The 21,977-nt window shown below is 40.4% G+C and overlaps 2 protein-coding genes across 4 annotated transcripts; one reads left to right on the top strand and one right to left on the bottom strand.

Annotated features, from left to right (window-relative positions):
• Positions 1-1,606: 1,606 nt before the first annotated feature.
• On the bottom strand, positions 1,607-10,909 carry MAIP1 (matrix AAA peptidase interacting protein 1). Its single transcript, XM_064660554.1, has 5 exons — positions 10,573-10,909; positions 8,575-8,646; positions 6,708-6,834; positions 5,576-5,726; positions 1,607-3,811 (listed from the first exon to the last, which is right to left on the bottom strand). The coding sequence occupies exons 1-5, from the start codon at positions 10,882-10,884 to the stop codon at positions 3,733-3,735; spliced, it is 741 nt and encodes a 246-aa protein (XP_064516624.1). The 5' UTR covers positions 10,885-10,909; the 3' UTR covers positions 1,607-3,732.
• Positions 10,556-20,602, top strand: TYW5 (tRNA-yW synthesizing protein 5). Of its 3 annotated transcripts, XM_064660550.1 has the most exons (9): positions 10,556-10,638; positions 11,535-11,849; positions 12,704-12,858; positions 15,844-15,913; positions 16,771-16,815; positions 17,319-17,456; positions 18,391-18,478; positions 18,929-19,045; positions 20,219-20,602. In XM_064660550.1, the coding sequence occupies exons 2-9, from the start codon at positions 11,739-11,741 to the stop codon at positions 20,473-20,475; spliced, it is 981 nt and encodes a 326-aa protein (XP_064516620.1). In that variant the 5' UTR covers positions 10,556-10,638; positions 11,535-11,738; the 3' UTR covers positions 20,476-20,602. The 3 variants fall into 3 exon arrangements, with proteins under 3 accessions (XP_064516620.1, XP_064516623.1, XP_064516622.1); XM_064660553.1 differs by lacking the exon at positions 11,535-11,849 and having other exon boundaries at positions 10,558-10,638; XM_064660552.1 differs by lacking the exons at positions 10,556-10,638; positions 11,535-11,849 and adding an exon at positions 11,874-12,068.
• The last annotated feature ends 1,375 nt before the right edge of the window (positions 20,603-21,977 follow it).

Raw genomic sequence — 21,977 nt, 5'->3', positions numbered from 1 at the left:
GAGAAAGGAGCCACAATCAACATGATAAATATATTTTAAAATAGGAATATAAAAATAAGCTTTGCTACTGTCAGGCACTGAGGTGCCTGTGTGAATTCACACAGACAATGAATCTTTCCCATATTAAGAACACCGATAAATTGCCACTTTAAAATGGGCAGGCGCTGCAGAGAGAACACAAGACACTATCGTTGACTCAGGATGAAACCCAGTAAAAATATCAAGACTTTTCAGTAAGACAAGTCTAAATAATTTAAATAGCACTCAATGTCTCTACCATTTTATTTTTTACCTCGCTAGCACTCTCATTAATGCCAGTCTCTTTCCAGCCACAATTGCTTTGTGGCCAAGGCCATCTACTGGTGAGTGGGGTGTGCAAATTAATAGGGATTTTGTTGGCCAGATTTAATTAGTGCTTGTTAAGATTTAGGCACATGCATTGAAATTGTGCTAGGCAGCTGTCAGGAATCATTAAACATGACCACAGTTTCAGATGAACAAATAAAAAATTAAGGCTTCCCAAGCTCCACATGAACCTAAACAAACATGATTTCTCACAGGGGAGAAGAATGTGGTACTTTGAATTTCCATCCCCAGTTGAAGTGCAGTCCAGACACCTTGTGTGACCTTACAGTTCTGTGTAAAATGAATGAGAAATATCAGTGTTGCTAACAGATATGAATTTTACCTTAAAAATCACTACCAAACCTGGTAACACTGTTTTCAAGAATTAATGGGGTCTGAATGAAGACATTTGTAGGCTAAAACTGCAAATATTTTAGATGGTCATGTATGGGGATTTACAGGCTACACACCATAATTACAATTGTACTTGTCCTCCCACATAAAGCAACAGAAATGCAAGCGAGGCAATGAGATGAGAGCGAAATCAGGCACACATAAATCCTTACACACTGTGATTTCCCAGGTGATGTCTGAGACAAATAATCGGAAAATCTGGGATCTCCACACCATTCTACTGTTCCCTGCTGGGCATCATTATTCCCAAATCATGAAACAATTCCTTTAGTTCATTTTCATAATTCTGAACATTAAAGTTATCATTATGATTTTTAGGGTAAAGTGTTTGAATGGCAGGACTGGAAATCCCAAAATTACAAGACAATATTCTCTCTATCTTTGTCTAAACTGAGATGAAGCAAACTTAACCTTTTATTCATCCCTTTTGCCATAGGAATTCGGGACAGCCTTGACAGCATATAGAAATATATTCACTTGAAGAAACTAAATACATTTTTTATTGCTACTTTTGGATGGCAACATGGAAACCAGAAGTTCCCATTTTGCCTGAACAGATGACACAGAAGAAAAGTACTTCCATGAGGGAAAACACGGATGCCATAAGATGACAATAGCCCTTCAGGGACATCCACTTCAGTCTGATTCATTGCTATGAAGATCACACATATGACAGAGAATTTATGGATGGCAGGTAAAAAGGAGTCAAACCTTCCTATAAACTTCAATGTCGTCCAAGCTGTACATTTGTCTGTTACTTACAAGTTGGGGTTGGGGTAGTATGTGGTGGTTTTTGGGGTGGAGTGATGGTGGTGTTTTTTCTTCTGAACCAGTATTAGACTCTAAATTCAGTTTGATTCCACCAGTTTTATTCACTGTGGGAGAAGATCACTTTCCAATACAGTAAGCTTAGTAATTTATGTGCCTTTCAGATTCATTTACGGTGCAATAAGGCCACAAGTAGTTCTGCATCTGATGGAGATTTGCAGTCTCCAGGACTATTTTCTAGATGAAGCTCAGAGGTGGAAAAACCCACAAACATCCAAGTGCTCCCCTCTCTGGCCCCGATGCACAAGATACACAACTTCAAAATAACAAAGCAGTGCACGTAAATTTTCAGTTATATCTTCTGCAGCAAAACTGTGTTATCAACTTGGAGCATGTTTGTATCAAGTCAAAATTTTATAGTGAACAAAACAAACAAATTTCATTATCAGTCATACAGAAGGGTCTACTTTGCCTTTGCAACCAAAAATGGAGCACTCAGTAGTAAAAGGGTAATTCTTCATCAGTCATGACACAGACTCTCATTTTGATACATCCAATCACACAAAAAAGACACTAATAAAGTAACCTGAATTAAAATCTAAGATATACCAGTATTTCTGAATAGATCTATGTTATTTAAACACGAAAGCAGACACTCCTGAATATAAAGACTGCTTCAGTGGTTTTTTTCTTATTTTGCTCCATCATAATGACTTCTTTCAGAAGTGCATCTGCACATTTCACTAGTGTTCTGCTTTTTCTCTTGTTACTTGTTATTTGGGTCTGTTACAGACCCAAATAAGTCTGATTGCAGCTTCTTGCAGCACATCATTCAGTGGCCAAACTGGACATCCCACCATGGAGCAAATGGCCCACAGAATAATAAACATTTTTTGCTTTGTCTCAAACTTTTCCAGGCTGACTGCAAACACAATGGCTATATATACAGAATTCTGCTCCTCCCCTGAGGACAAGGCACTCTGTCATCAGTGAACTTTGTCCAGAGGACAAATCACAAATTCTGCATTATAAGGCCAGTCTGCTGCTGCTAAGGCAGAACAAAGTAGCATAATTATTTTTCCAAGATTTGACATTAAAAACTTTTTGATAAGATTTAAATGTCCCCCTCATTAAATCACTGGATCAAAAGAGCTGAACTATGGAAAATTTAATTTATACCTTTCAATCACAACTACTGTGAATCACAGTAATTATACTTTATATTTTCAAAACACTACACTAATGTCTACAGCATGCCTGTGTAGAAAGTTAGCTTTATATTTGAAGTTGATATAAGGGATGAAAAAACCTGTTACAATGTTCTCCTGTTGATTCACATAAAAAAGCCTCAAGCTACTTACACCAGGATTCTCGTGTTCCAGAAACCAGAGATAAACTGAGTTGTTCAGTTGCAACATCCAATTTTAAGGATTTGTTCATTTCTTTAACACGCATTTCAAACAGAGGACTTCATTTACCTTAACTGTCAGGTCCTCTCTTAAATTCATGGGTTTAACTGATTTTTGTTTCATAAACCTCTAAACTTGGAATTGCCTATATGTTATTAAATTGAAAGGATTTCTTTTTTTTAATTTTTCAAAACACACATATCTCGGTAGTATTTTCCCAGTGCAATGCTAGAAGCTTTTTTTTTTACTCCAATCCTGTAGCAAATACTGATAATGGCTCTAACTTTCTTAATCTCAAAATATATTCAAAAGCAAGATTACCTCAAAATGAACTGCTGAGGCTAGACAATCTAAGAAGTCCATCTACCTCTATTTCATCTTGCATATTATTCAGTTATATATTGTACAGTCCCTAAGGGAAAAAAGAAACATAGGAAAGTAACTCAGAAGGGCCATCAGTCGTTAAAGCGTTGTTTATCTTCAAACAGTACCATCTCTTCTCAGAATGTAAGTCAACATACCCATAACACCTGCCAGGGTGAAACTGCTCTGCCTAAATGTCTTGGATGAGCATTGGAGCCAATTAAATTTGTACTAGCCTGTTCCAGGGAAAAGGCTTTATTGGAATACTGCAGCACAATGAATGTTTCAGAAAAAAATTTTGAGAATCAAACATACAAAATTCATCTATCTTTTGGAGGAAAGGGCAAGAAAGGAAAAAAAGAGACCCCAAACCCCCTGATACTTGTTACATCAGAACATTTACAGTGGTACATAAAAAGGCTGTAGAAAGCATTTATTCTAATAGCCTTGGATGTTCAATCCGTGTAATTGTCCAGTCTGGTTTTGCTCCTTCTGTAAATTCTCTTTGGAACCTGGAAAAGGAAAGAAAGTAAATGAAGGGCTGTTAAAACTTACTAATCTTATAGAACTACTAATACAACAAGAAATCATGACAAAAGATTTTACTTCAGAGTTATTCCTGTAACAGCTACTTAAGACTCTAGTGCTTACTCCCCAAAATGGAAGATTAAAATTATTTCTATGACAAGAAACAAAATCCCTGACTTCAGAGTGTTTTGGTTCAGATCCCACATACAGGATCAGCCACAGTAGAGGCCCAGATATCAAGGGTTTTCACAGCAGTAACTATGAATAAAGCTTTGTGGCAGATCTTCATCTGTCAATAAAGGGTTTCATTTAATGGGATGGTAATTGCATTGAGAAAGGAAATCACATGCTACACATTCTACTTGAAAATTTTCATTTTTACTGAACTATACTCTAAAAAGTAATGTATTTTGAGAACTACATCAAAGATCAAGTTAACAGTAGTACTGAATCTCCCTGAACGAAAACTCCAGAGTTGTCAACAAGAAAATGAAAATATCCACTCCTATTTTTAGTCATTAATGACTTCCTCTTTGAGCATGTCAGCTTTGACTGCTTGTCATCTAAAGATAAGCCTAAGCTTCAAGCTGAATATTCATGCTCCTAAATAACTTGCATATCACAGATAAGAGCAGTATAACATCATTGCTTTGCAATTACATGCAAATCCACGCCTGCAAACTGCCTTCTTCAGACATCCAAATACTTAACACTGGGCTTCCAAGGCCTGTAGTGTCTTTGCCCATTTGTGTTTAGGTTAAGGAACACATACTTGCAAAGATCTCTCTGCTGGGGATTGGGAAGATATTTAGGCTTTAAGGGAAGGCTCTTAAGGTTAACAGAACCTCAGAAGCCTCTAACTCTAAGGAAGGTGCTGAATTCAGCTAAGGGATGGATCCACAAAAATCCATTCAGGCAAAAAGCATTGGTGTCCTCATGAGTGTTACCTTTGCTTCAGAGCTCCTCATCAAGTAGCCCCCATACTTTCAATTTCAAATGTAGAAGTAAATCATTGACCATATTGCATTTCTCACACAAAAATCGTCGCTTCTCCCAACTTCTGAGAATCTTATTTTCAGTACATTTTGCCAACTATTTTCTGCACTGCTCTGACATCAGTACACCAACACAGACATTACTTACAAGCATTCCCGTGAAAAATCCATCTACCTAATGTGTGCTTTGAAGGCTTGGATCAGTGGCATGAATTATTTGAATACCAGGTGATGCTTCCTTTGTTCTGCCTTTCTGCAGAAAGTATTTGGCTAAATAATTTCCTCTTTCATGAGCTACTTTTTCAGCTAATTGCAGTTCTGACTTCTGTGGGGAAGTGACAAATCGACAGCACTACACTTTACTGCTTGGCTTGACTGCACTGCTGTTAGCTGAGCTACAAGAAATGCAAAACAAGAACTGGCCTATTTCCTGAAAGCTGCAGGAGCAGTATAGGAAAGGATCGGAAACCTCACTCAATGCTCCAAATGCTTCTCTTCCTGATAGAGAAAGAGTTCCCATTAATGTCAACTCAGAAACAAGGTAATAACATAATGACTTTGAGGGGTATTTAAAAAATTTGGCCCTAAAATCAAAACTGGAAAGCTGGATGAGAATGAACTTACTTTAGAATCAGGGTAAATTAAACCACACCAGGTTCTGCACTGGCACAGTGTGAATGCCTACAGTTCCCCAACTGCTCACCACACAGCCAGCACACGTACGTGGGGAAAAAAAAGGACAAGTAAACTTACTCATAGTTTGCTGTTAAAAGATGTTTTTTTTCTTTTGTGCTTTCATCTCCAAACACAATCTGAAAAACTTTGGCTCCACCTGGTACTTCATCAGGTAGATTAGCACCATTCAGATACCAGAAACACATCAGGATGCTAACAAACTTTCTTCCTGTTGGAAATAAATCAAAGCACGAGTTAGATCTCATGTTTCTCATTGGTCAAATACTCCTATTTGCTACCTAGCATATATTCTAGTGAGACTCTAGAAGGGCAGCTGACTTCAGCCATAAAGAATACAGGATAGAATAATAAGTGATAAAGCTATTTAGTGCCATATTCATGCTGTTTGGCAACAATAAAAATACTCAGTAGAAAAGTATGTATTTTAGCATGAGTGTGGTGTGACATTGTATATTATGAAATTGTATGACAAAAAGCTGGTTCCCACAAGGTCCAGAACTAACTACTGATATGACAAAAGCACATAGAGTAGTACAAACTCAGGAACAATCTAAGAGGAAAATAATAATGCCTATCTCCCAAATCAGTAAAAAAGCTCATTGGGTCTGACTTTTGATTTCAACTTGAAGTGCTCAATGGAAGCCCCATGGTTAGAATACAAATAATCTCAACTGTGTCTGATAAGGAACAGAACACTTAATGTTGGCATCCAACCAAAAGAAAAACTTGTTTGAGCTCATCACTAGCTTATAAAAACAGTCAGGGAGCCGTAGAACAAAATACATTATATGAAAAAAAGACCAGAAGAGTAAAATTGATTTCATTATCCAGCCTTCATTATTCTTCTTGAAGGATGTATTTTCGTTGTTGAAGCAAACAGCTTTCAGTATATAGTAGAAAAATTGTTTCTGAGTGGTTTCAGATTGCTGAGGACTAACAACATAAAATTCTGTACAAAAGAAGAGGAATAAGCAAAACCTAAACAAACAGTACCATGACATATTAACAATAAACTCTTGTTTCTGGTTTAAAAGGAAATCAAGAAATTACATACAGATGAGCTACAAACAAAAAAACAAGGAAAGGGAAACAGTACTCAAAAACACATCTGCAAGGAAAACACCTGCTTAGTGGGACACCAGGAAATAAAACTGCTCATTGCTGAAATGTTTTAGGATTCTAAACATACCATCATCATCATAGTAAATGCGAACATCTCCTTCTGTTGTGTACATGATTGAATCAATGTCAGCTGCTAAAGCATCCCTGTGGCTGTCAGGGAGCAAAGAAATCTTTTCCTTCAGCACCTGAAGTACCTAAATTCAGAAAAACTGTCACTTAGTTTTTCATTAGGAAATTGAAGTAACAATCTTTTTCTACTGCAGTTAATAAAATGAGCTGTATTGCTAAAATATTTGTGCAGCAAACACCACAGCGGAAGTGAAAAGCACTGGGAGGTCTGGGCACTCCTAACCCTCATTCAGCAGCACTGAAGAAGATTCATTTACTGCTCAAAACCAATGGAAAACAAGTATCTTAAAAAATGCTTAGAAAAGGTACTGTCAAAATAGTAGCTGCATTGCAAGGCACATAACCCCAGAAAACACCAGTTAAGCTTCCACAGTCACACGCTCTGCCTTCTCACCGATGATTTCTCGCTATGTGTAGGTTCCTAAGCTTTTGGTTCAATTATTTCTTAGTTATCTTTCACAAATTTCTTTGAAAATCAGCTTCATTACCACTAAGTTTATCTTTGCCATTTTGTGATCCACACTGCCTTCAAAAAAAGTTTAAACACTTGCAAAACAGAAAAGACTGCAAAATCATTGCTCTGGGAATTAAGTTCCATCCCACATTCACACTCACAGTATCTGAGTGTCCTACAACCTACATTACTGTGCTAAGTAGAAAAATGGTGTGGTGCACAAACTGCACAGAGAAAGTCAAGTCACAAGAAAAGATGAAGCTGTGCAGCATGTATTTTTCAATAATATTCAGTTTTTACCCCAACTTGATTTGCCATTTCTGAACAACAAACAAATACAGAGGTTACACAGAAGCAAGAGGCAATCTTCACTAGAAGATGTTGGTTTCTAGTCCATTTTTCAGATACAAAATTCATTGGTCAAAGAAACAATGAAGTAGCATGGTATCACAGCCTCATCTGCTACATCATCAGGTTACATGAGGTCTCTGGATCCAGGTAAAACATGAAAAAGTTAAGATGACCAGCGGGAGTTCTTTCAAGAGGAAGCAGAGGAGATGCTCTTTGAAAACAACAGCAAGAAACAAACTCACATTTTATTGCTATCTCTGTTCAGAGAGAGGAGGCAAGATTGTTCAGAGGGGATGCACTAGAACAGCACCAGAGTTTTTGCTGCAAAGGCATGGGTGGCAATAGGGCAGGCCACGCTGACATCCTGTAACACGGCAGACAGAGACCTGGAGTATCTCCTCCACTTCACTCTGATGCATCTGCCACCTCCATGCCCTGGGAAGGCCAAGACAACTTCAGCAATTAAAAATTCATAAAAACACAGAAAACACAGCACTGATATTTAACCAGGTCAGTCATACCCCTGACACCACGACATAAGACTGAGGCCTTTCAGCCCAAACCAGTAATTGGCTGTATGATCTGTGTGGGTGGGAACACATCAGTGCAGCAGGGATGAGCACAAACCCCTTCCTTTCTTCATCTGAATTCTGGTGCACAGAAGCTTCAGCTGCCTGCCTACACCTGGAGACTCGCAATTCCGCCTGCCATCCAGAACCCGCTGCCTTTCAGTCCTTCCTGGCACACCAGCAATCTTTTTGCCATTTGGTCCTTATGCTCAATGGCCAAAATGTACTTTAAATACAGTAAATTTAAATTAAGTTTCATGCCTTGAAATTAAACATAAAAAAAGCTGCAGGACAAACAATTGGCCTGTTCCGTGATACATTGGTTTTCCCAAATTAAACCACTGGCAGTACTTATAGGTAATGACAGGTCGAATGCATGTTCCTTCACAATGGAAAATCAGTTGCTAGAACAGGAGATGGAAAGCACTTACCTCTGGTGACACAAGTTCATCCAGCAGGTCAAGTTTACGCTGAGACAGCAGCTTTGAAACAACAGAAAAGGCCTACCAAAAAAAAAGTATATGCATGAACAAGTAACACTAGATTGGCTTATTTTTCAGACTAATCCACCATTACGTGACAAGGTACCCAAATATTCCATGATTTAAGATTTCAGTATCTGCAGAGGGTATCACCATTGAAATGTAAGCCCTCCAGCATTAAAAAAGTGATTTCATGAACAGATAAAATCGTAAGGTTTCTTTCCAATCTCTCATTTAAAGCATCAAATCTTTTCATATTAGGTAACAGAATGCATAGCTTACTAAAACAAAAAAAGCATTGCAGTACCTGTATTGGTATTTACTCTTTTTGATAATTCAGTCTGTGTCTTGCCCTGTAAGTATTTTGTTCCCCTGCCCTCTTTTTCAACTCATCTCCTGGTTTCAGTCAAAACTGAAGCTTCAATTTAGAAATTTTCTTTAGAAATCTAGTTTAGTGTCTCAACTTCAGGAAGCAAACCCCCCTTTTCCCTCTCAATTTTGCAGGTATATTTACATACAATAATGTCTCTACATATTCAATTAGTGGTCTTGCAAAGGACGTTGTGTTTAGGACTCTACAGCAAGTAAAACCAAACTAGGACAAGATAAAACAGGGGGTTCTGCACACATGGCAAATAATTTGGTACAGGTTGTGATGGTTTTTTCTCTCTTGAATTGATATTAATAATTTTAACATTATGTGTTGTTTTGAGCTTTTTTTTTTTTGTTCAAAGTAAATATAAAAACTGGAAGTTTCACAGCAGATAACTGTCATTTTTACATGATGAGCTTTGAGATCATTACCTCTTTGACACATTCTGTTGACAAAGCTTACTTGGTTCAAAATTTGGAGAAACAAGCATATACACCAGCTTTGTGTCTCCCTAAGCTTTATCATTTCAGGAAAACCTGGTGATATACATTTCCCCTTAAAGTCTCTGTAATGTTTGGAAGCATCTTCCTTCATGCTATTTCGGGGAATTGCTAAATCAGCTCATTTTAATTGTGGAATCTGGGAAAAGAAAACAAGAAATTCCTAAAGAAAAGCACATCTTAGCTTATATTATCCCCCCCCAAATGTGGTGCTTGGAGCCAGCAGTGGGTAACTCCATCTATTTTACATTTTGGAGCACACAGGTACTACAATATCCACACATGACATCAGGTTGGACATCAGGAGAAATTTCTTCACAGAAAGGGTTGTTAGACATTGGAATGGGCTGCCCAGGGAGGTGGTGGAGTCACTGTCCCTGGGGGTGTTCAGGGAAAGACTGGATGTGGCAGTTGGTGCCATGGCCTAGTTGACAAGGTTGTGATCGGTCACAGGTTGGATTCAACGTACAAGAGAGACATGGAGCTCCTGGAGTGGGTCCAACAGTGAGGATGGACCCACTGAGGATGGACTCGAGGATCTCTTACAAGGAAAGGCTGATGGAACTGGGCCTGTTCAGCCTCATGAAGAGATGACCGAGAGGGGACCTCATTAATGTGTATAAATATCTAAAGGGGGGTGCCAAGAGGATGGTTCCAGGCTCTTCTTGGTGGTGCCAAGAAATAGGACAAGAGGCAACAGGCAGAAACTGATGCCCAGAAGTTCCACCAGAACACAAGGAAGAACTTCTTTACTGTACAGGTGACTGAGCACTGGAACAGCCTGCCAGGAGAGGTTGTGGAGTCTCCCTCGCTGGGGATATTCAAGGACCGTCTGGACGCAATTCTGAGCAAGGTGCTCTGAGAGGACCCTGCAAGAGGAGGGAGGTTGGACGAGATGATCCACTTTGGTCCCTTCCACCCTGACCCATTCTGTGATGATCTCAGAGGTCTTTTCCAACCTAATGGATTCTGTGATTCCATGAAACAAAACGCGGGCACCGCCAGGCCCCGGGGAGGCTCAGCGGGTCCTTTCCCCCCAGGCCGGCCGCTCTGCCCTCCCGGGGCCCCGCTCACCTGCTTGGCCCCCCGCGTGAACTCCTCGACGCTGAACTCCTGATCGAAGTAGAGGCGGATGAGCAGGTAGTAGAAGCGGGTGCGGAGCCAGGCGATGGGGCTGGTGATCCTCACCACCACAACGCGCCGTTGCGGGCCCTCGGGGCCGGGCCCGGCGGTGCTGGCGAACCGGGCGCTGGGCCGGGGCGGGGGGAGCCGGGCGGGCCCCAGCGGGGCCGTGGCGGCGGCGGGCGGCGGCAGGAGCCGAGCGGGGCCCGCCAGTGCCCGCGCCAGCCAGCGGACACGGGCCGGGGCCGCGCAGCGCAGCGCCATGCTGCGCCTGCCCCGCCCCGCGGAAACACAGCCCGCCGCCGGTTCCGGCGCCGCGCGGGGACCTCCCGAGGCGAACGGCGGCTCCGGCCGCGCTGGGGCGGGGGTTGCGGTCACCCCGTCACCGCGGGACACCTCGGGAGAAGGGGGGCGTCCCCTCCGCTCGGCCCTAGCGAGACCACGGCTGGAGTGCGGTGTCCGGTCCTGGGCTCCTCGGTACTAGAGGGTCAAGGACCTACTGGAGAGGGTCCAGCGGAGGTGCCAAAGACGATGAGGGGTCTGGACCATCTCTCATATGAGGAGAGAATGCGTGAGCTGGGCTTGTTTAGTCTACAGAAGACTGAGAGGGGATTCATTAATGCATATAAATATCTCAAAGGTGGGTGCCGAGAGGATAGTGCCGGACTTTCCTGTGGTGCCCAGTGACAGGACAAGAAGCAATGGCCATAAACTTAAACACAAACTAACACACAAGAAGTTTCGCCTCAACGTGAGGAAGAACTTCCTTACGCTGGGGGTGGCAGAGAACTGGAACAAGCTGCCCAGGGAGCAGCCTGTCTGGAGACGTTCAAAACCCACCTGGACGAGTTCCTGTGCCACCTGCTCCGGTGACCCTGCCTTGGCAAGGGGGTTGGACTAAATGATCTCCACAGGTCCCTTCCAACCCCGAAAATTCCGTGATTCTGTGACCCGCGGGCTCCCATCCCTTGCTCAGAGGGAGAAGCCGGGAACGCTCCTGCGCGGGCTCTGCTTTCCGGGGGAAGCGGCGGGACGGACCCGGGTCACCGGCGGTCGTGGAGCGGCGGGAGCGGGAGGCGCTGGAGCTGGAGCGGCGGGAGCAGCGGGAGCAGCCGGCCATGGAGCGGCGGGAGCAGCCGGCCATGGAGCGGCGGGAGCAGCCGGCGGTGGCGGTGGAGCGGCTGGACGGGGTGACGCGGGAGCGGTTCCTGCGGGACATCTACCCGCGGGTACGGAGCGGGCTGGGGCTGCCCGGGCACACCGGGCAAGGCAGGAGGTGTCCGGTGACTCCCTACGGGCACATCTGGTGCAGGCAAACCGCAGGGTTTGGGTTTCTGTGCTCCCGGAGAGGTGCTGTGATCCAGCGAGTTGAGTGGGAGTTTAGGAGTAAGGAGCTTCTACAGGCAAATCCTGTCTGAGCTGCTGGCAAGCTCCGACGGCCGATCTCTGTGAGTCCGTTTCCTTTGGCAGTGGTTAAAAAAAGTGTGATCGCTGGTTTTGTTGCTTTGTCGTCTCTGTTCCATTTTTTTCCCCCTCCCGAGGTCCCAATTCAAAGCAGAAGTGTCTTTCTGCTGACTTTTTTTATGTGCCCTGGATCAAACCTGTTCGTGGTTGTCAGCAGCAAGGAACCCGTATAGTGGTGGCAAGAGCTTTTCTCATGAGAACGCAGAGCACCACCACAGCTCACAGTCTGCACCTTAACTCTGTGGTCTTTTGCAACTTTTCTGCTAAGCTCTGGCTAGAATGATTAAATCTGTTTCTTAGTCTGGCTAGATTCCTCGTTGGCCCCAGCGCAAAGTGCAGGTTAAAATTGTTTTTGCCTCTCCGTATCTTTCCTTACCCCACTAGGAAAAAGGATTTAGTTAATAGAGACACAGTCCTATAATTTACTGCATTTTGTTTCAACATGCATCGTTCTGATTCACATTGCTTGTGAACAGATAAGTTGTGACCTTGAGTAGTGGGTCCTAGCATTCAACTGACTTGTTTGCACGGACGTACCTTGAAAAATTAATTCTGAATTTTTTCCACTGGATGCTATGATCGTTTCACCATTGACATTTCTTTTTGTTTTGTTCCTTAGAGAAAGCCAGTAGTTCTGACAGGAATGGAACTGGGCCCTTGCACAACCAAATGGACAGTAGATTACTTGAGCCAAGCTGAAGGATCTAAAGAAGTAAAGATTCATGTTTCCACAGTGCCACAGATGGATTTCCTCAGTAAGAACTTTGTGTATAGGTACTGCACTCCAAGGCCTCTTGTGTTTTAAAGGCATGTGCTTGTAACTTGCAGACATACAGTGCATCTGCCTGAAGCTGAGGGTGAGAATATGAAGATAGTGAAAACATTAAATTATGTATCGAAGTGCTGTCCTTGATTTCTCCCTCTTCTGCTCATTCTACAAATATCTTTATGCCCTGAATTTAACACTATAAGGATGAAATGAGGGCCCAAACAGCACCTTAAAAGAGATGTCATGGAGTAGTGTTATAAAGGTATTTTGACAGAGCATTCCTCTAAGAAATTTGAGCCTGGCAGTTGCTGCCATTAATGAAAAAAGCAAACCAAGACACCCTTGATACTGGATGATATGCTATTTTATTCTACTTACATGGTCTGTTTTCAGTGTTACTGAATAGTGGTAGTTTCTGCCTCAACATGTGCCTGGACCTCTTTGAATGCTGGTGTGTGGCAGGCAGGGTATTCCACTCTAGGAGGGGTGTAGCTAATTAGAGCCAAGCTCCTTTCAAAGTTAGGATGTGCAGTTCTCAGAGTGTTAGAACTACTGGATACCGCATGTTTCACCAGCTCTTTAATCTTGATGCAGGTCACAAAACACCTTGCTCTCCTCTGAAGTTCCTCTTGGTTTTCAAGGGCAAATGCCTTTATTTTAGCTCTTGTTTGTTTACCCCAGGTGGGAACAGGATGTGTTCAGTCTGTTAAACTTTTAAGCAGGTGGAAGCATACACTATAAGTGTAAACAAGCTACAAGTCTTTGAGTGGAGCCTGTTGTTCTAGGGGAAAAAGCACATAGCAATTATGGTACATTCTGTTCCCTGCATAATGAACTTTTGAATCTTAAAGTTTAGGTTGTACTTGAATGACTTTGCCTTATCTCTGTATTTTATTTTCCATGCTCTATTTTGTTTTGTTGTGTTTTTTTTTTTTAATTAATCTCTCTTGCTGTGAGTTCACATCTAGTTAACCTGGTGTGCTAGTTTTAGCAGGTTTGTAGACAGCCATATGGAGTCTCTGATGGTGCTTCAGTATAGCAAGTGTCAGGACTTCCACCAATTCACTTGAAATTCAGGAAGCTTTGACCCTTTCCATAGCAAGCCCCTCATTCTAATCTGAAGGGAGAATAAGTAGTACCAAAACAACAGAAACACTGAGGACTTAACATGCAGTTCCATGAGTTTAAACTGATGCATGTGAGTAGTACTGCAGTCCTGTTGTAACTTGCATGCTCCTACCCCTGTCTTTGTGTTGGTTCTGGAACTCATTCAGCTAGGTTGTGATGTGCTGCAGAAGTCTGAATGTTTTTCTGCTGTTTTAGCTTTGCAAGCAGGTTCACTGTGAGGTCAGATGAGTGCCACTGCTGCCGTAGGGGAGGAGATGGGGTGATAAGGGTAGACAGCAAGGACAGAGCTGTGGCAGCACCAGCATGCATCAGTTTAAGCTGTCGTGGAGCTGTGCTCTCACTTTCTTCAGTAGCAAATGTAAATGGGCATGATACAACAGTCTAGCTGAAGTCAGAGCATTGGTTCTTGTTTGGTTTTCCTTTGACTTCAGTGGCTGTATTTGCCTGTTACAAAGAAGCCTAAAGTTTAGAGAATTGGTCCAAGTACTGTCTGATGAATGTTCACATTCTGGTAGAAGGGATAACAGGATCAAGAAAAATTTTGCTTGAGGGTAGTTTCTTCTTTACCTTGGGTACTGGGAGGTTGTTCTGAAATGTGGTATTTATATTCAATTATTTATTATCCAATAATACCTAATGTGAGATGCTGAGCTGAGTAAATGTAACATTGAACTCATAATATTCATAACAGTGAATACATGTCCTGTTACTGCTTGTGCTTGGTTTGCCATTCAGCTGTCAACTGATACCAAAATCTGTAATCTGTATGAAAAGCTTCCATTATCTAAATAAATATGTAACACTTGTATTGACCTCAGAGGGACCAGCTCTGATGCCCAGTGATTCCTTTTGAATCTTCTTAAGTTAGGTTTAGTAAAAGTTTAAAGAAACACTTGAAAATATAAAAAATGCTGTGTTTTGCTTAGCTGGAGAAGCACATATTTAAAAAAACCTCAGATAACTGAAATAAATTTTATAGATATGCAAATGAAGATAGTTATCTGTGTTCATGCACAAATTCTTAGCAGAAAATGCATAGATATAAACATGTGTATGTTCCCTGCAGTAGTTTTCTTGATGCTGAACTTTTCTGCAAATTTATGAAAATGTACAGTAAACAAGTCTAAAAATTACACACTTATAGAAACAGTCTAAGCAAGTATTGCCAGGCTTTGGTCACAGTTTGAGTCTTAATTTGACTGGAAAGAAATTTCGGCTGTGACTCAAACCATTCAGAACTCCTAAGCTCAAGAGGGGATCTTTCCAAAGTGTATAAATAGTTGATGGAGAGAGTAAAGATGGAGCTCTATTATTCTCCTGGTTCGTGGTGACAGGACAAGGGGCAATGGGCACGAGATGAAATACAGCAAATTCTGTTAATCTATTGAACACACTTTCCCCATCTTTTACTGCAAGGGTGGTCAAACAATGGAACAAATAAAACAGGTTGCCTAGAGAGCTTATGGAGGGTCCATCCTTGGAAATGTGCAAAACCACACTGGATGCTGTCCTGGGCAAGCTGCTGTAGTTGATCCTGCTTTTGGCAAGGGGGTTGGAATGGAGGATCTCCAGAGGTGCCTTCCAGCCTCAGCAATTACAGGATTCTGTTTGGATATTTACAATTTACTGAAGTGGAGAAGTTTTTAAGTGTAGGATTTCTATCTCAATAGAACTCTTCAAATATCTGCTGCAAACACTGATTAGTCACCATGTTAAGTTAAAAAAGTAAAAGAGCAGCACATTCCATCTTTTGTCTTACTTTACATGGTCTTACTTTTATATGGAGCTTATTATAAACCAAGCATTTACACCATGAGTTGTTACATTGATTCATTGTATAAATTTAGATATTTCTATTTCAGAACTCTGCCTTTTGATGTATTTGTACGAAGAGCAGCTGAAGTCAACCACCAGGAGTACTTTCTTTCTGAGGTAATTTCTTTGGTGTCACAGTTTCTTCTGTCAGTTATTTTGCCAGTATATGGAAAGGAAAATGATGAATTGTAATTTAAAAGTTTACTTGATCTTAGATGTAACTTTTTTGTGGCTTGGAACCAAGGGAAAAAATGTGAGTTGTTTTGTATGTGCATGCTGTGGTTAACTTCAACCAGCCAGTTTCTGTTAACAAAAACTGCATACATGAGTAAAAATTCCAGTCTAAAATTTAGAAATCAAACCTTGTTTTAAAATAACAACTGTATCATTTGCGTGTTTCACAAGAAAATGTCATGAAGATATTTTAGAGTTTGATTACATCTGCTATCAAAATACAAATCCAGATTTTTTTGTGACATGATTTGTAAGTAGCACATGTGTGGCTATCTTTACATATCAATGTTCAAGCTAGGGATTTTTCAGGTAGCTGTGATTAGGAAGCAAACAGTTTTGAATGTAGACATGCTTTTTACCTTCTGTGCTACATAGAATGCTGTAAGTTTTGAAGCCAATTAAAATAGCTGCCTGCATCAGTGTTCTGAGGAACTTAAAATATAATCTGCATTTGCTTTGAGGCTGTTCAGTAACAGCAATGCTGAAGCAGTTGACAAGTCTCCCCCCTTTTACTCTTCTGCTCTCAGTTAATGTATTTTCCCATTTCTTGAGATGAACAGTAGGGATCAGTAGAGTAAAGGCAGTATAACAAAGCAGCTGAATTTGTAGATGCCATTTATTTGTACCGTATTTTAATGAAGCTCTGCATTAATTAATGAGAAAATACAGGCTCTTTGTTTAAGTGTTTGCATTTCTTACTAAAAAAACCAAAACCAATTCTCTTTTTGTGTTCTCTTCAGGATGAAAAGTACTATTTGCGATCAGTGGGTGAAGATGCTAGGAAGGTGAGTTATTTGAGATTACAGTTCCTATATTGTAAAGTTGCAGTTGAGGAATATTTTTTTAAAGCCCATTGTCATCTGCTGGGTCTGTAACACAGACACACAACTTACTTAGGGTCACTTGGTTTGTGAATCTGACTGGATTTAAGTCAGAATATTTAAATCTAAGTGTCTGAACTAGTTGCTGTTATATGAGAGCTTAGCTGATCACTGAAGAATACATGGCTAACCTCCCTTTCTTTAGCTTTTGTTGTAAACTAATATAAAAGGATTTTTGCTGATCTCTTGTTTCTTCAGTGTGATTTCTAGCAGTTCAAAGCAGCTCTCTGGCTGTTCTTGTTAGTGTCATTGAGCAAGTCATTGCTGAAGAGCGTTGCTGTGTTCAGGTATTCACCAATGCTGAAGTTCCAGCCCCATGTTTCATATGATGGGAAAAGATAGTGAAGTGCTCCCTCATTTAAATGTGCATATGTGGTTCTCTAAGAGTTATTGTCTTTCTGTTTCAGGACATTGCAGATATCAGGAAGCAGTTTCCTGTTTTGGCAAAAGATGTTCAAATTCCAGAGTATTTTGAGAAGGAACAGTTCTTCTCTAGTGTCTTCCGCATCAGCTCAGCTGGATTACAGTTATGGACACATTATGATGTAGGTAATACACGGGTTTAGCATCAAATGTTGCAGATGGCATTACAGAGTTGAGATAATAAGGTGCAAATCTCTGACAAAGATCAGAGAATCATAACAGACTTCACATATTTTGAAATAGTGAAATGAATCACATTCAGTGGTACAGTGAATTTTAAATAGATGTATTGCGTGGGCATAATATCTTAACTGGGTTTATGTCTAATTCCATATTTGTGAGATTAAATGACGTTTTATTGTGTTCTTTTTTTTACTGTTTTGAGTTTCAGTTAAAAATCTGAAACACAGTAACTTTCAACATTTTTGTCTTCAACATTACATTCTTTTTTTTTTTATTCTAATGGCCATATTAGAATAAAATCCAATTGTACAAAACATTGCCAGTTGTACAGTGATTGTAGTAATTTGTGGCTGCAATGCAATAGATTCCAAATAAGATTTTCTTATAACATTGTGCAGTGAATTCTGAATAAATTTACTTATAAGAAAAATAGTTTTTGCCTTATAATTAGGAAAAAGGATCCTTATCAATAAAAGTCAGTCAAAAAAAATGAAGTAAGGGTAACATTGAAAGAGAAAAGGAATCCATAATATATTTTGTATTATATCTTGGTGGTTTATGTGTCTAAAGTATGGTATGGCTTTGTGTTTTAAGATGGAAGAACTTGATTCTTGGTTTCAGGAAAAACACAAGATAGTTGGAAAGCAATACTGTGTCTCCAGACACACTATTTGTCAAGAATGTGCAGTCAAGGGGATAAAGTTACTCAAAATTTTAAGTTTTTTTAATTAACCGTATGTGGAAGCTCTTGTAGCTAACTCTTAACATGGGAAGGTTTTAATAATTCCCTCTTTTAAGCTAATAATTAATTAGCTTAATCCTATAATCACTCTTAACTTTTGGCTGACATCTCTCTTATTATGGTTATTCCAGGTAATGGATAACTTCTTAATCCAAGTCACAGGGAAAAAACGAGTTGTTTTGTACAGTCCTCGAGATGCACCATATTTATATTTATCAGGTATGCATTGTCATAGGTATCTAGGTCAGAGTTTGGTGATCTTAGCTGCCTTTCTACAGGTGTTGCACTGTAGAAAATAGTCACTAACATAGGACTTGATATAAAAAAAGTAATTTGTTCCCTTAACTCTAATCCTGTTGGCTTTAGTCAAAGCTGAGAACAGCAGCTTTGCATGATTGTTTTCAGCAGGTAACTGGAGGAGTACAGTGTTCTGTCTGGGCTCAAAATAGTGTTTTAAATGTCAGGAGAAGTGTTTTTTAACGTTAATAAGGTTGCAGTCACAAGACAAATGTAGACAACACTGCCATCAGGTTTCCCTGTTTTTTAGAAGACTTACAGCACAATAAACCAGTATTAAATTTGATTCAAGAACTGCCATTTCTAGCAATGTGATGATGCTTTGTTACTGTTGGAAGAGTAGGAATATTTATTCACTGAAAATTTTCCTAGGTACTAAATCAGAGGTTCTGGATGTGGATAACCCAGACATGGAGAAATATCCCCTTTTTGTGAAAGCCAAGCGCTATCAATGTCTTCTGGAAGCTGGAGATGTGTTATTTATTCCAGGTAAGTAACAAATGGTTCCTGAACATGGCATTTTCATTTCTAGAGATGGTAAGAGGTTACTAAAGCATTTCTGTGTTTAAGTGTTCTGTGAGAAGTGTTGGCAAAACTTTTCTACTTCCCACTGCACAATTACTCTGATGAAAGCTATTATTATATCTACCTACAAATCTTACTGTTCCTCAAGTTTAAACTTTGTGCTTATGAATTTGTGTCTTAGTAGATTAATAAAATAAACTCACCTTGTGAAATCTGAAATTACTTAAGTGACTAGAGTTTCCCAGTGACAAGATTTGAGTAAAGCACCATTTCTGTTCTTCTGTAGCTCTGGCACTGTGAGGGGTGTGATCTGCTGAGAATTTTGGATGGTAGAGTTACTGGACCTTCTAGAAATTTCTAATCCTCTCTGAGGAGTGGAAAGACAAGTCCTTATCACTTTTCTGAACAAGGAGAAAACAGAAAGCTCCTTCCTGGGCTGAGATGACAAATTCTGGTAATCAGGGAAAAGCATTTGAATTACTCCTATTGAACTACTCCTACTTGTTTCTGATTTTATTTTAACTCTTCATGAGTTTGCGGCAGATACTTTGTCGCTTTTATATTATCTGGGCAATATAAACAGGTCAGTAAACAAAAAGGCAGTAGGTTTTTAGGAAGTTATTTTAAAACAGTTTCTTAGCCTCGGACTTGTTACTTAGTTTTGAACTTACCATTTGTTTCCTCTAACTAAAGAAACTTTTGGTTACACTTAGATAATGGTGTGTCACACTGTTGCTGTGTTAGCAGGTGTGGAAGAGGGGCTGCTCCTGTCTTCTCCATAATAACCACACACATTTCTCAAAAAGCATCTTTTTTCAGTGATACGCATTCCAGGTTGCTGACAAAGTCTTACCTTCATCCCACACATGCTTATCATTTGCTTACCTTTGAGCATCTCTATACTTCAGCAAGTGTTGCTTTCATGCGAAGTTATGGATTGACGTAAACATCTTGAGGAACTTCTTAACTTTGGTACAATGCAATATATTCAGGGGTGAATATTAATAAATAAACAAAAAATATGGTATTTGAGGCTCTTCCTCAACTAGGTTTAGTTTGGGCGATTCTGACACTTGTTATGAGTCACACGGAAGTTTTGGATCGTAATTTTTATTTTAGACATTCTTCTTTCTGCAGCTTTGTGGTTCCACAATGTAATTTCTGAGGAATTTGGAGTGGCACTGAATGTCTTTTGGAAACACCTTCCTGCTGAATCCTATGATAAGACAGACACTTATGGAAATAAAGATCCCATGGCAGCCTCTAGAGCTATACAGATCTTGGACAGGGCCTTGAAAACACTTGAAGAACTACCTGAGGAATACAGGGATTTTTATGCTCGGAGAATGGTGTTACGCATCCAAGAAAAAGCCTATAGGAATGATTATGGATAAAATAACACATTGTAATTCAGCAAGCTTCTGTGCAAGTAGAAAATTGTATGTCAATGTGGAAACTGTCCATGTGTACATACATTTTGAGACCAATAAAAACTGTTGGTAAATATTCATCTATAACAAAGTTGATCTTGTAGCTTTTTTTTCTTGTTTTTATCATGTGTAGTGAGTACAGAGTTTGCTTGATCTGGCAATGGTCTCTTTTCTACAGTGATATACACATTTGCAGTGCCTGCATTTATAACTGTAGTGGTTTGGAATGTTCTACTTAAATTTTTCTGAACAGAAGTCCTGGTGTCTGGGCTGACAGCATGTATGCTTACAACTAACTGCATGTCTTCTTGAGTCTGACCTCATGAAAGTTTAGGAAAGCCACAGTGGTTTCTGAGGAAGTCTAGGAAAGCCATTGTTGGTGGCTGTAATGGTCAAGGTTTCTTTTTGAGTAATAACCTGAGAATAAGTGTGGGGAGTTTCTTCTCCCCCTTGTAGTGAGACAGAGTGGGTATGAGGAAAAAGCGCAAAAGCTAATCATGCCAGTTAAGCTTAGAATTGTGCAACAGCTTGACTGCAAGGCAAATGATTTACCCTTTTCCTACCTGCATAATGTATTGTGGAGAAAACCTTGTTGGTCACTGCCCCAGTGCAGTCAGGCACCACTGCTGTTTCTGTAGCTGTGAAACACTTGCAACTAATGTGCCCATAAATGCATTCAGCTACAGTCCTAGAATCTGCAGTGAAGTTCATAGTTCTGGAGTAGACATAGAATCTACTGGGAGCTGTACTTGAGGTGCTCTTTGTTACCATATGAGAGGGAGTTTGCATTGGACTTTTGGGGATGGAGCCTGTTGTTCAGGCATTGTAGGTTACTTTTTCAGATTGCAGTGCTTACAAAAGCCTTGTGAAATAAAGGTGGGGATCTCACAAAAAGGATAGGCTTGTCATTGTCTCTGAAATCCCTCTGATGTTATTACTTGTGCTATTTGGGCAATGCAGCATTTCTGTGACTAAGGTCAGTCTGTAGTTTCTAGCAATGTTTTTTGAGAACTGTGACTTGTCAAAAACTCTTAGACTAAATAGATATGTAGTGTTAATAAAGTGCTGGAAAAAAAAAGCTTTCTCCAGAAGAGCAGGAGCTTGAACACTGTGCAGATTATTCTTCTAAACCTGTTCTTCTTGGCAATTCAACACAGTGAAAATAGTCTGGTACCATGTGAATGGGCACCCGGCCACCTCAATGAATAAGCATGAATGGAACCAGCCAAGCGATTCTGATGGGCATCATTGTACATTCTGAGGGTAGAATTTAAATTTGGGATCACAAATAGGTCTCCCAAAATTTTTGTTCAGAAAGGAACAAGGATTGCTTGTGCATACTGCTGAGACAGACTGTTAGGCTGGGGTAACCTCTTGGCTTTGTTAGATCGGTGATGTCGAGGGCCCCATCTGAATTGCAGAGGTGAACAGAGCATATTCTTTGTGTGTCGGGACTAAATGGAGAG

This window comes from Pseudopipra pipra, chromosome 7 (assembly GCF_036250125.1).
Source record: "Pseudopipra pipra isolate bDixPip1 chromosome 7, bDixPip1.hap1, whole genome shotgun sequence".
Classification (NCBI taxonomy): Eukaryota; Metazoa; Chordata; class Aves; order Passeriformes; family Pipridae; genus Pseudopipra; species Pseudopipra pipra.
The sequence above is the reverse complement of the archived record's forward strand: the minus strand, read 5'-3'. Positions and strand labels throughout refer to the sequence as shown.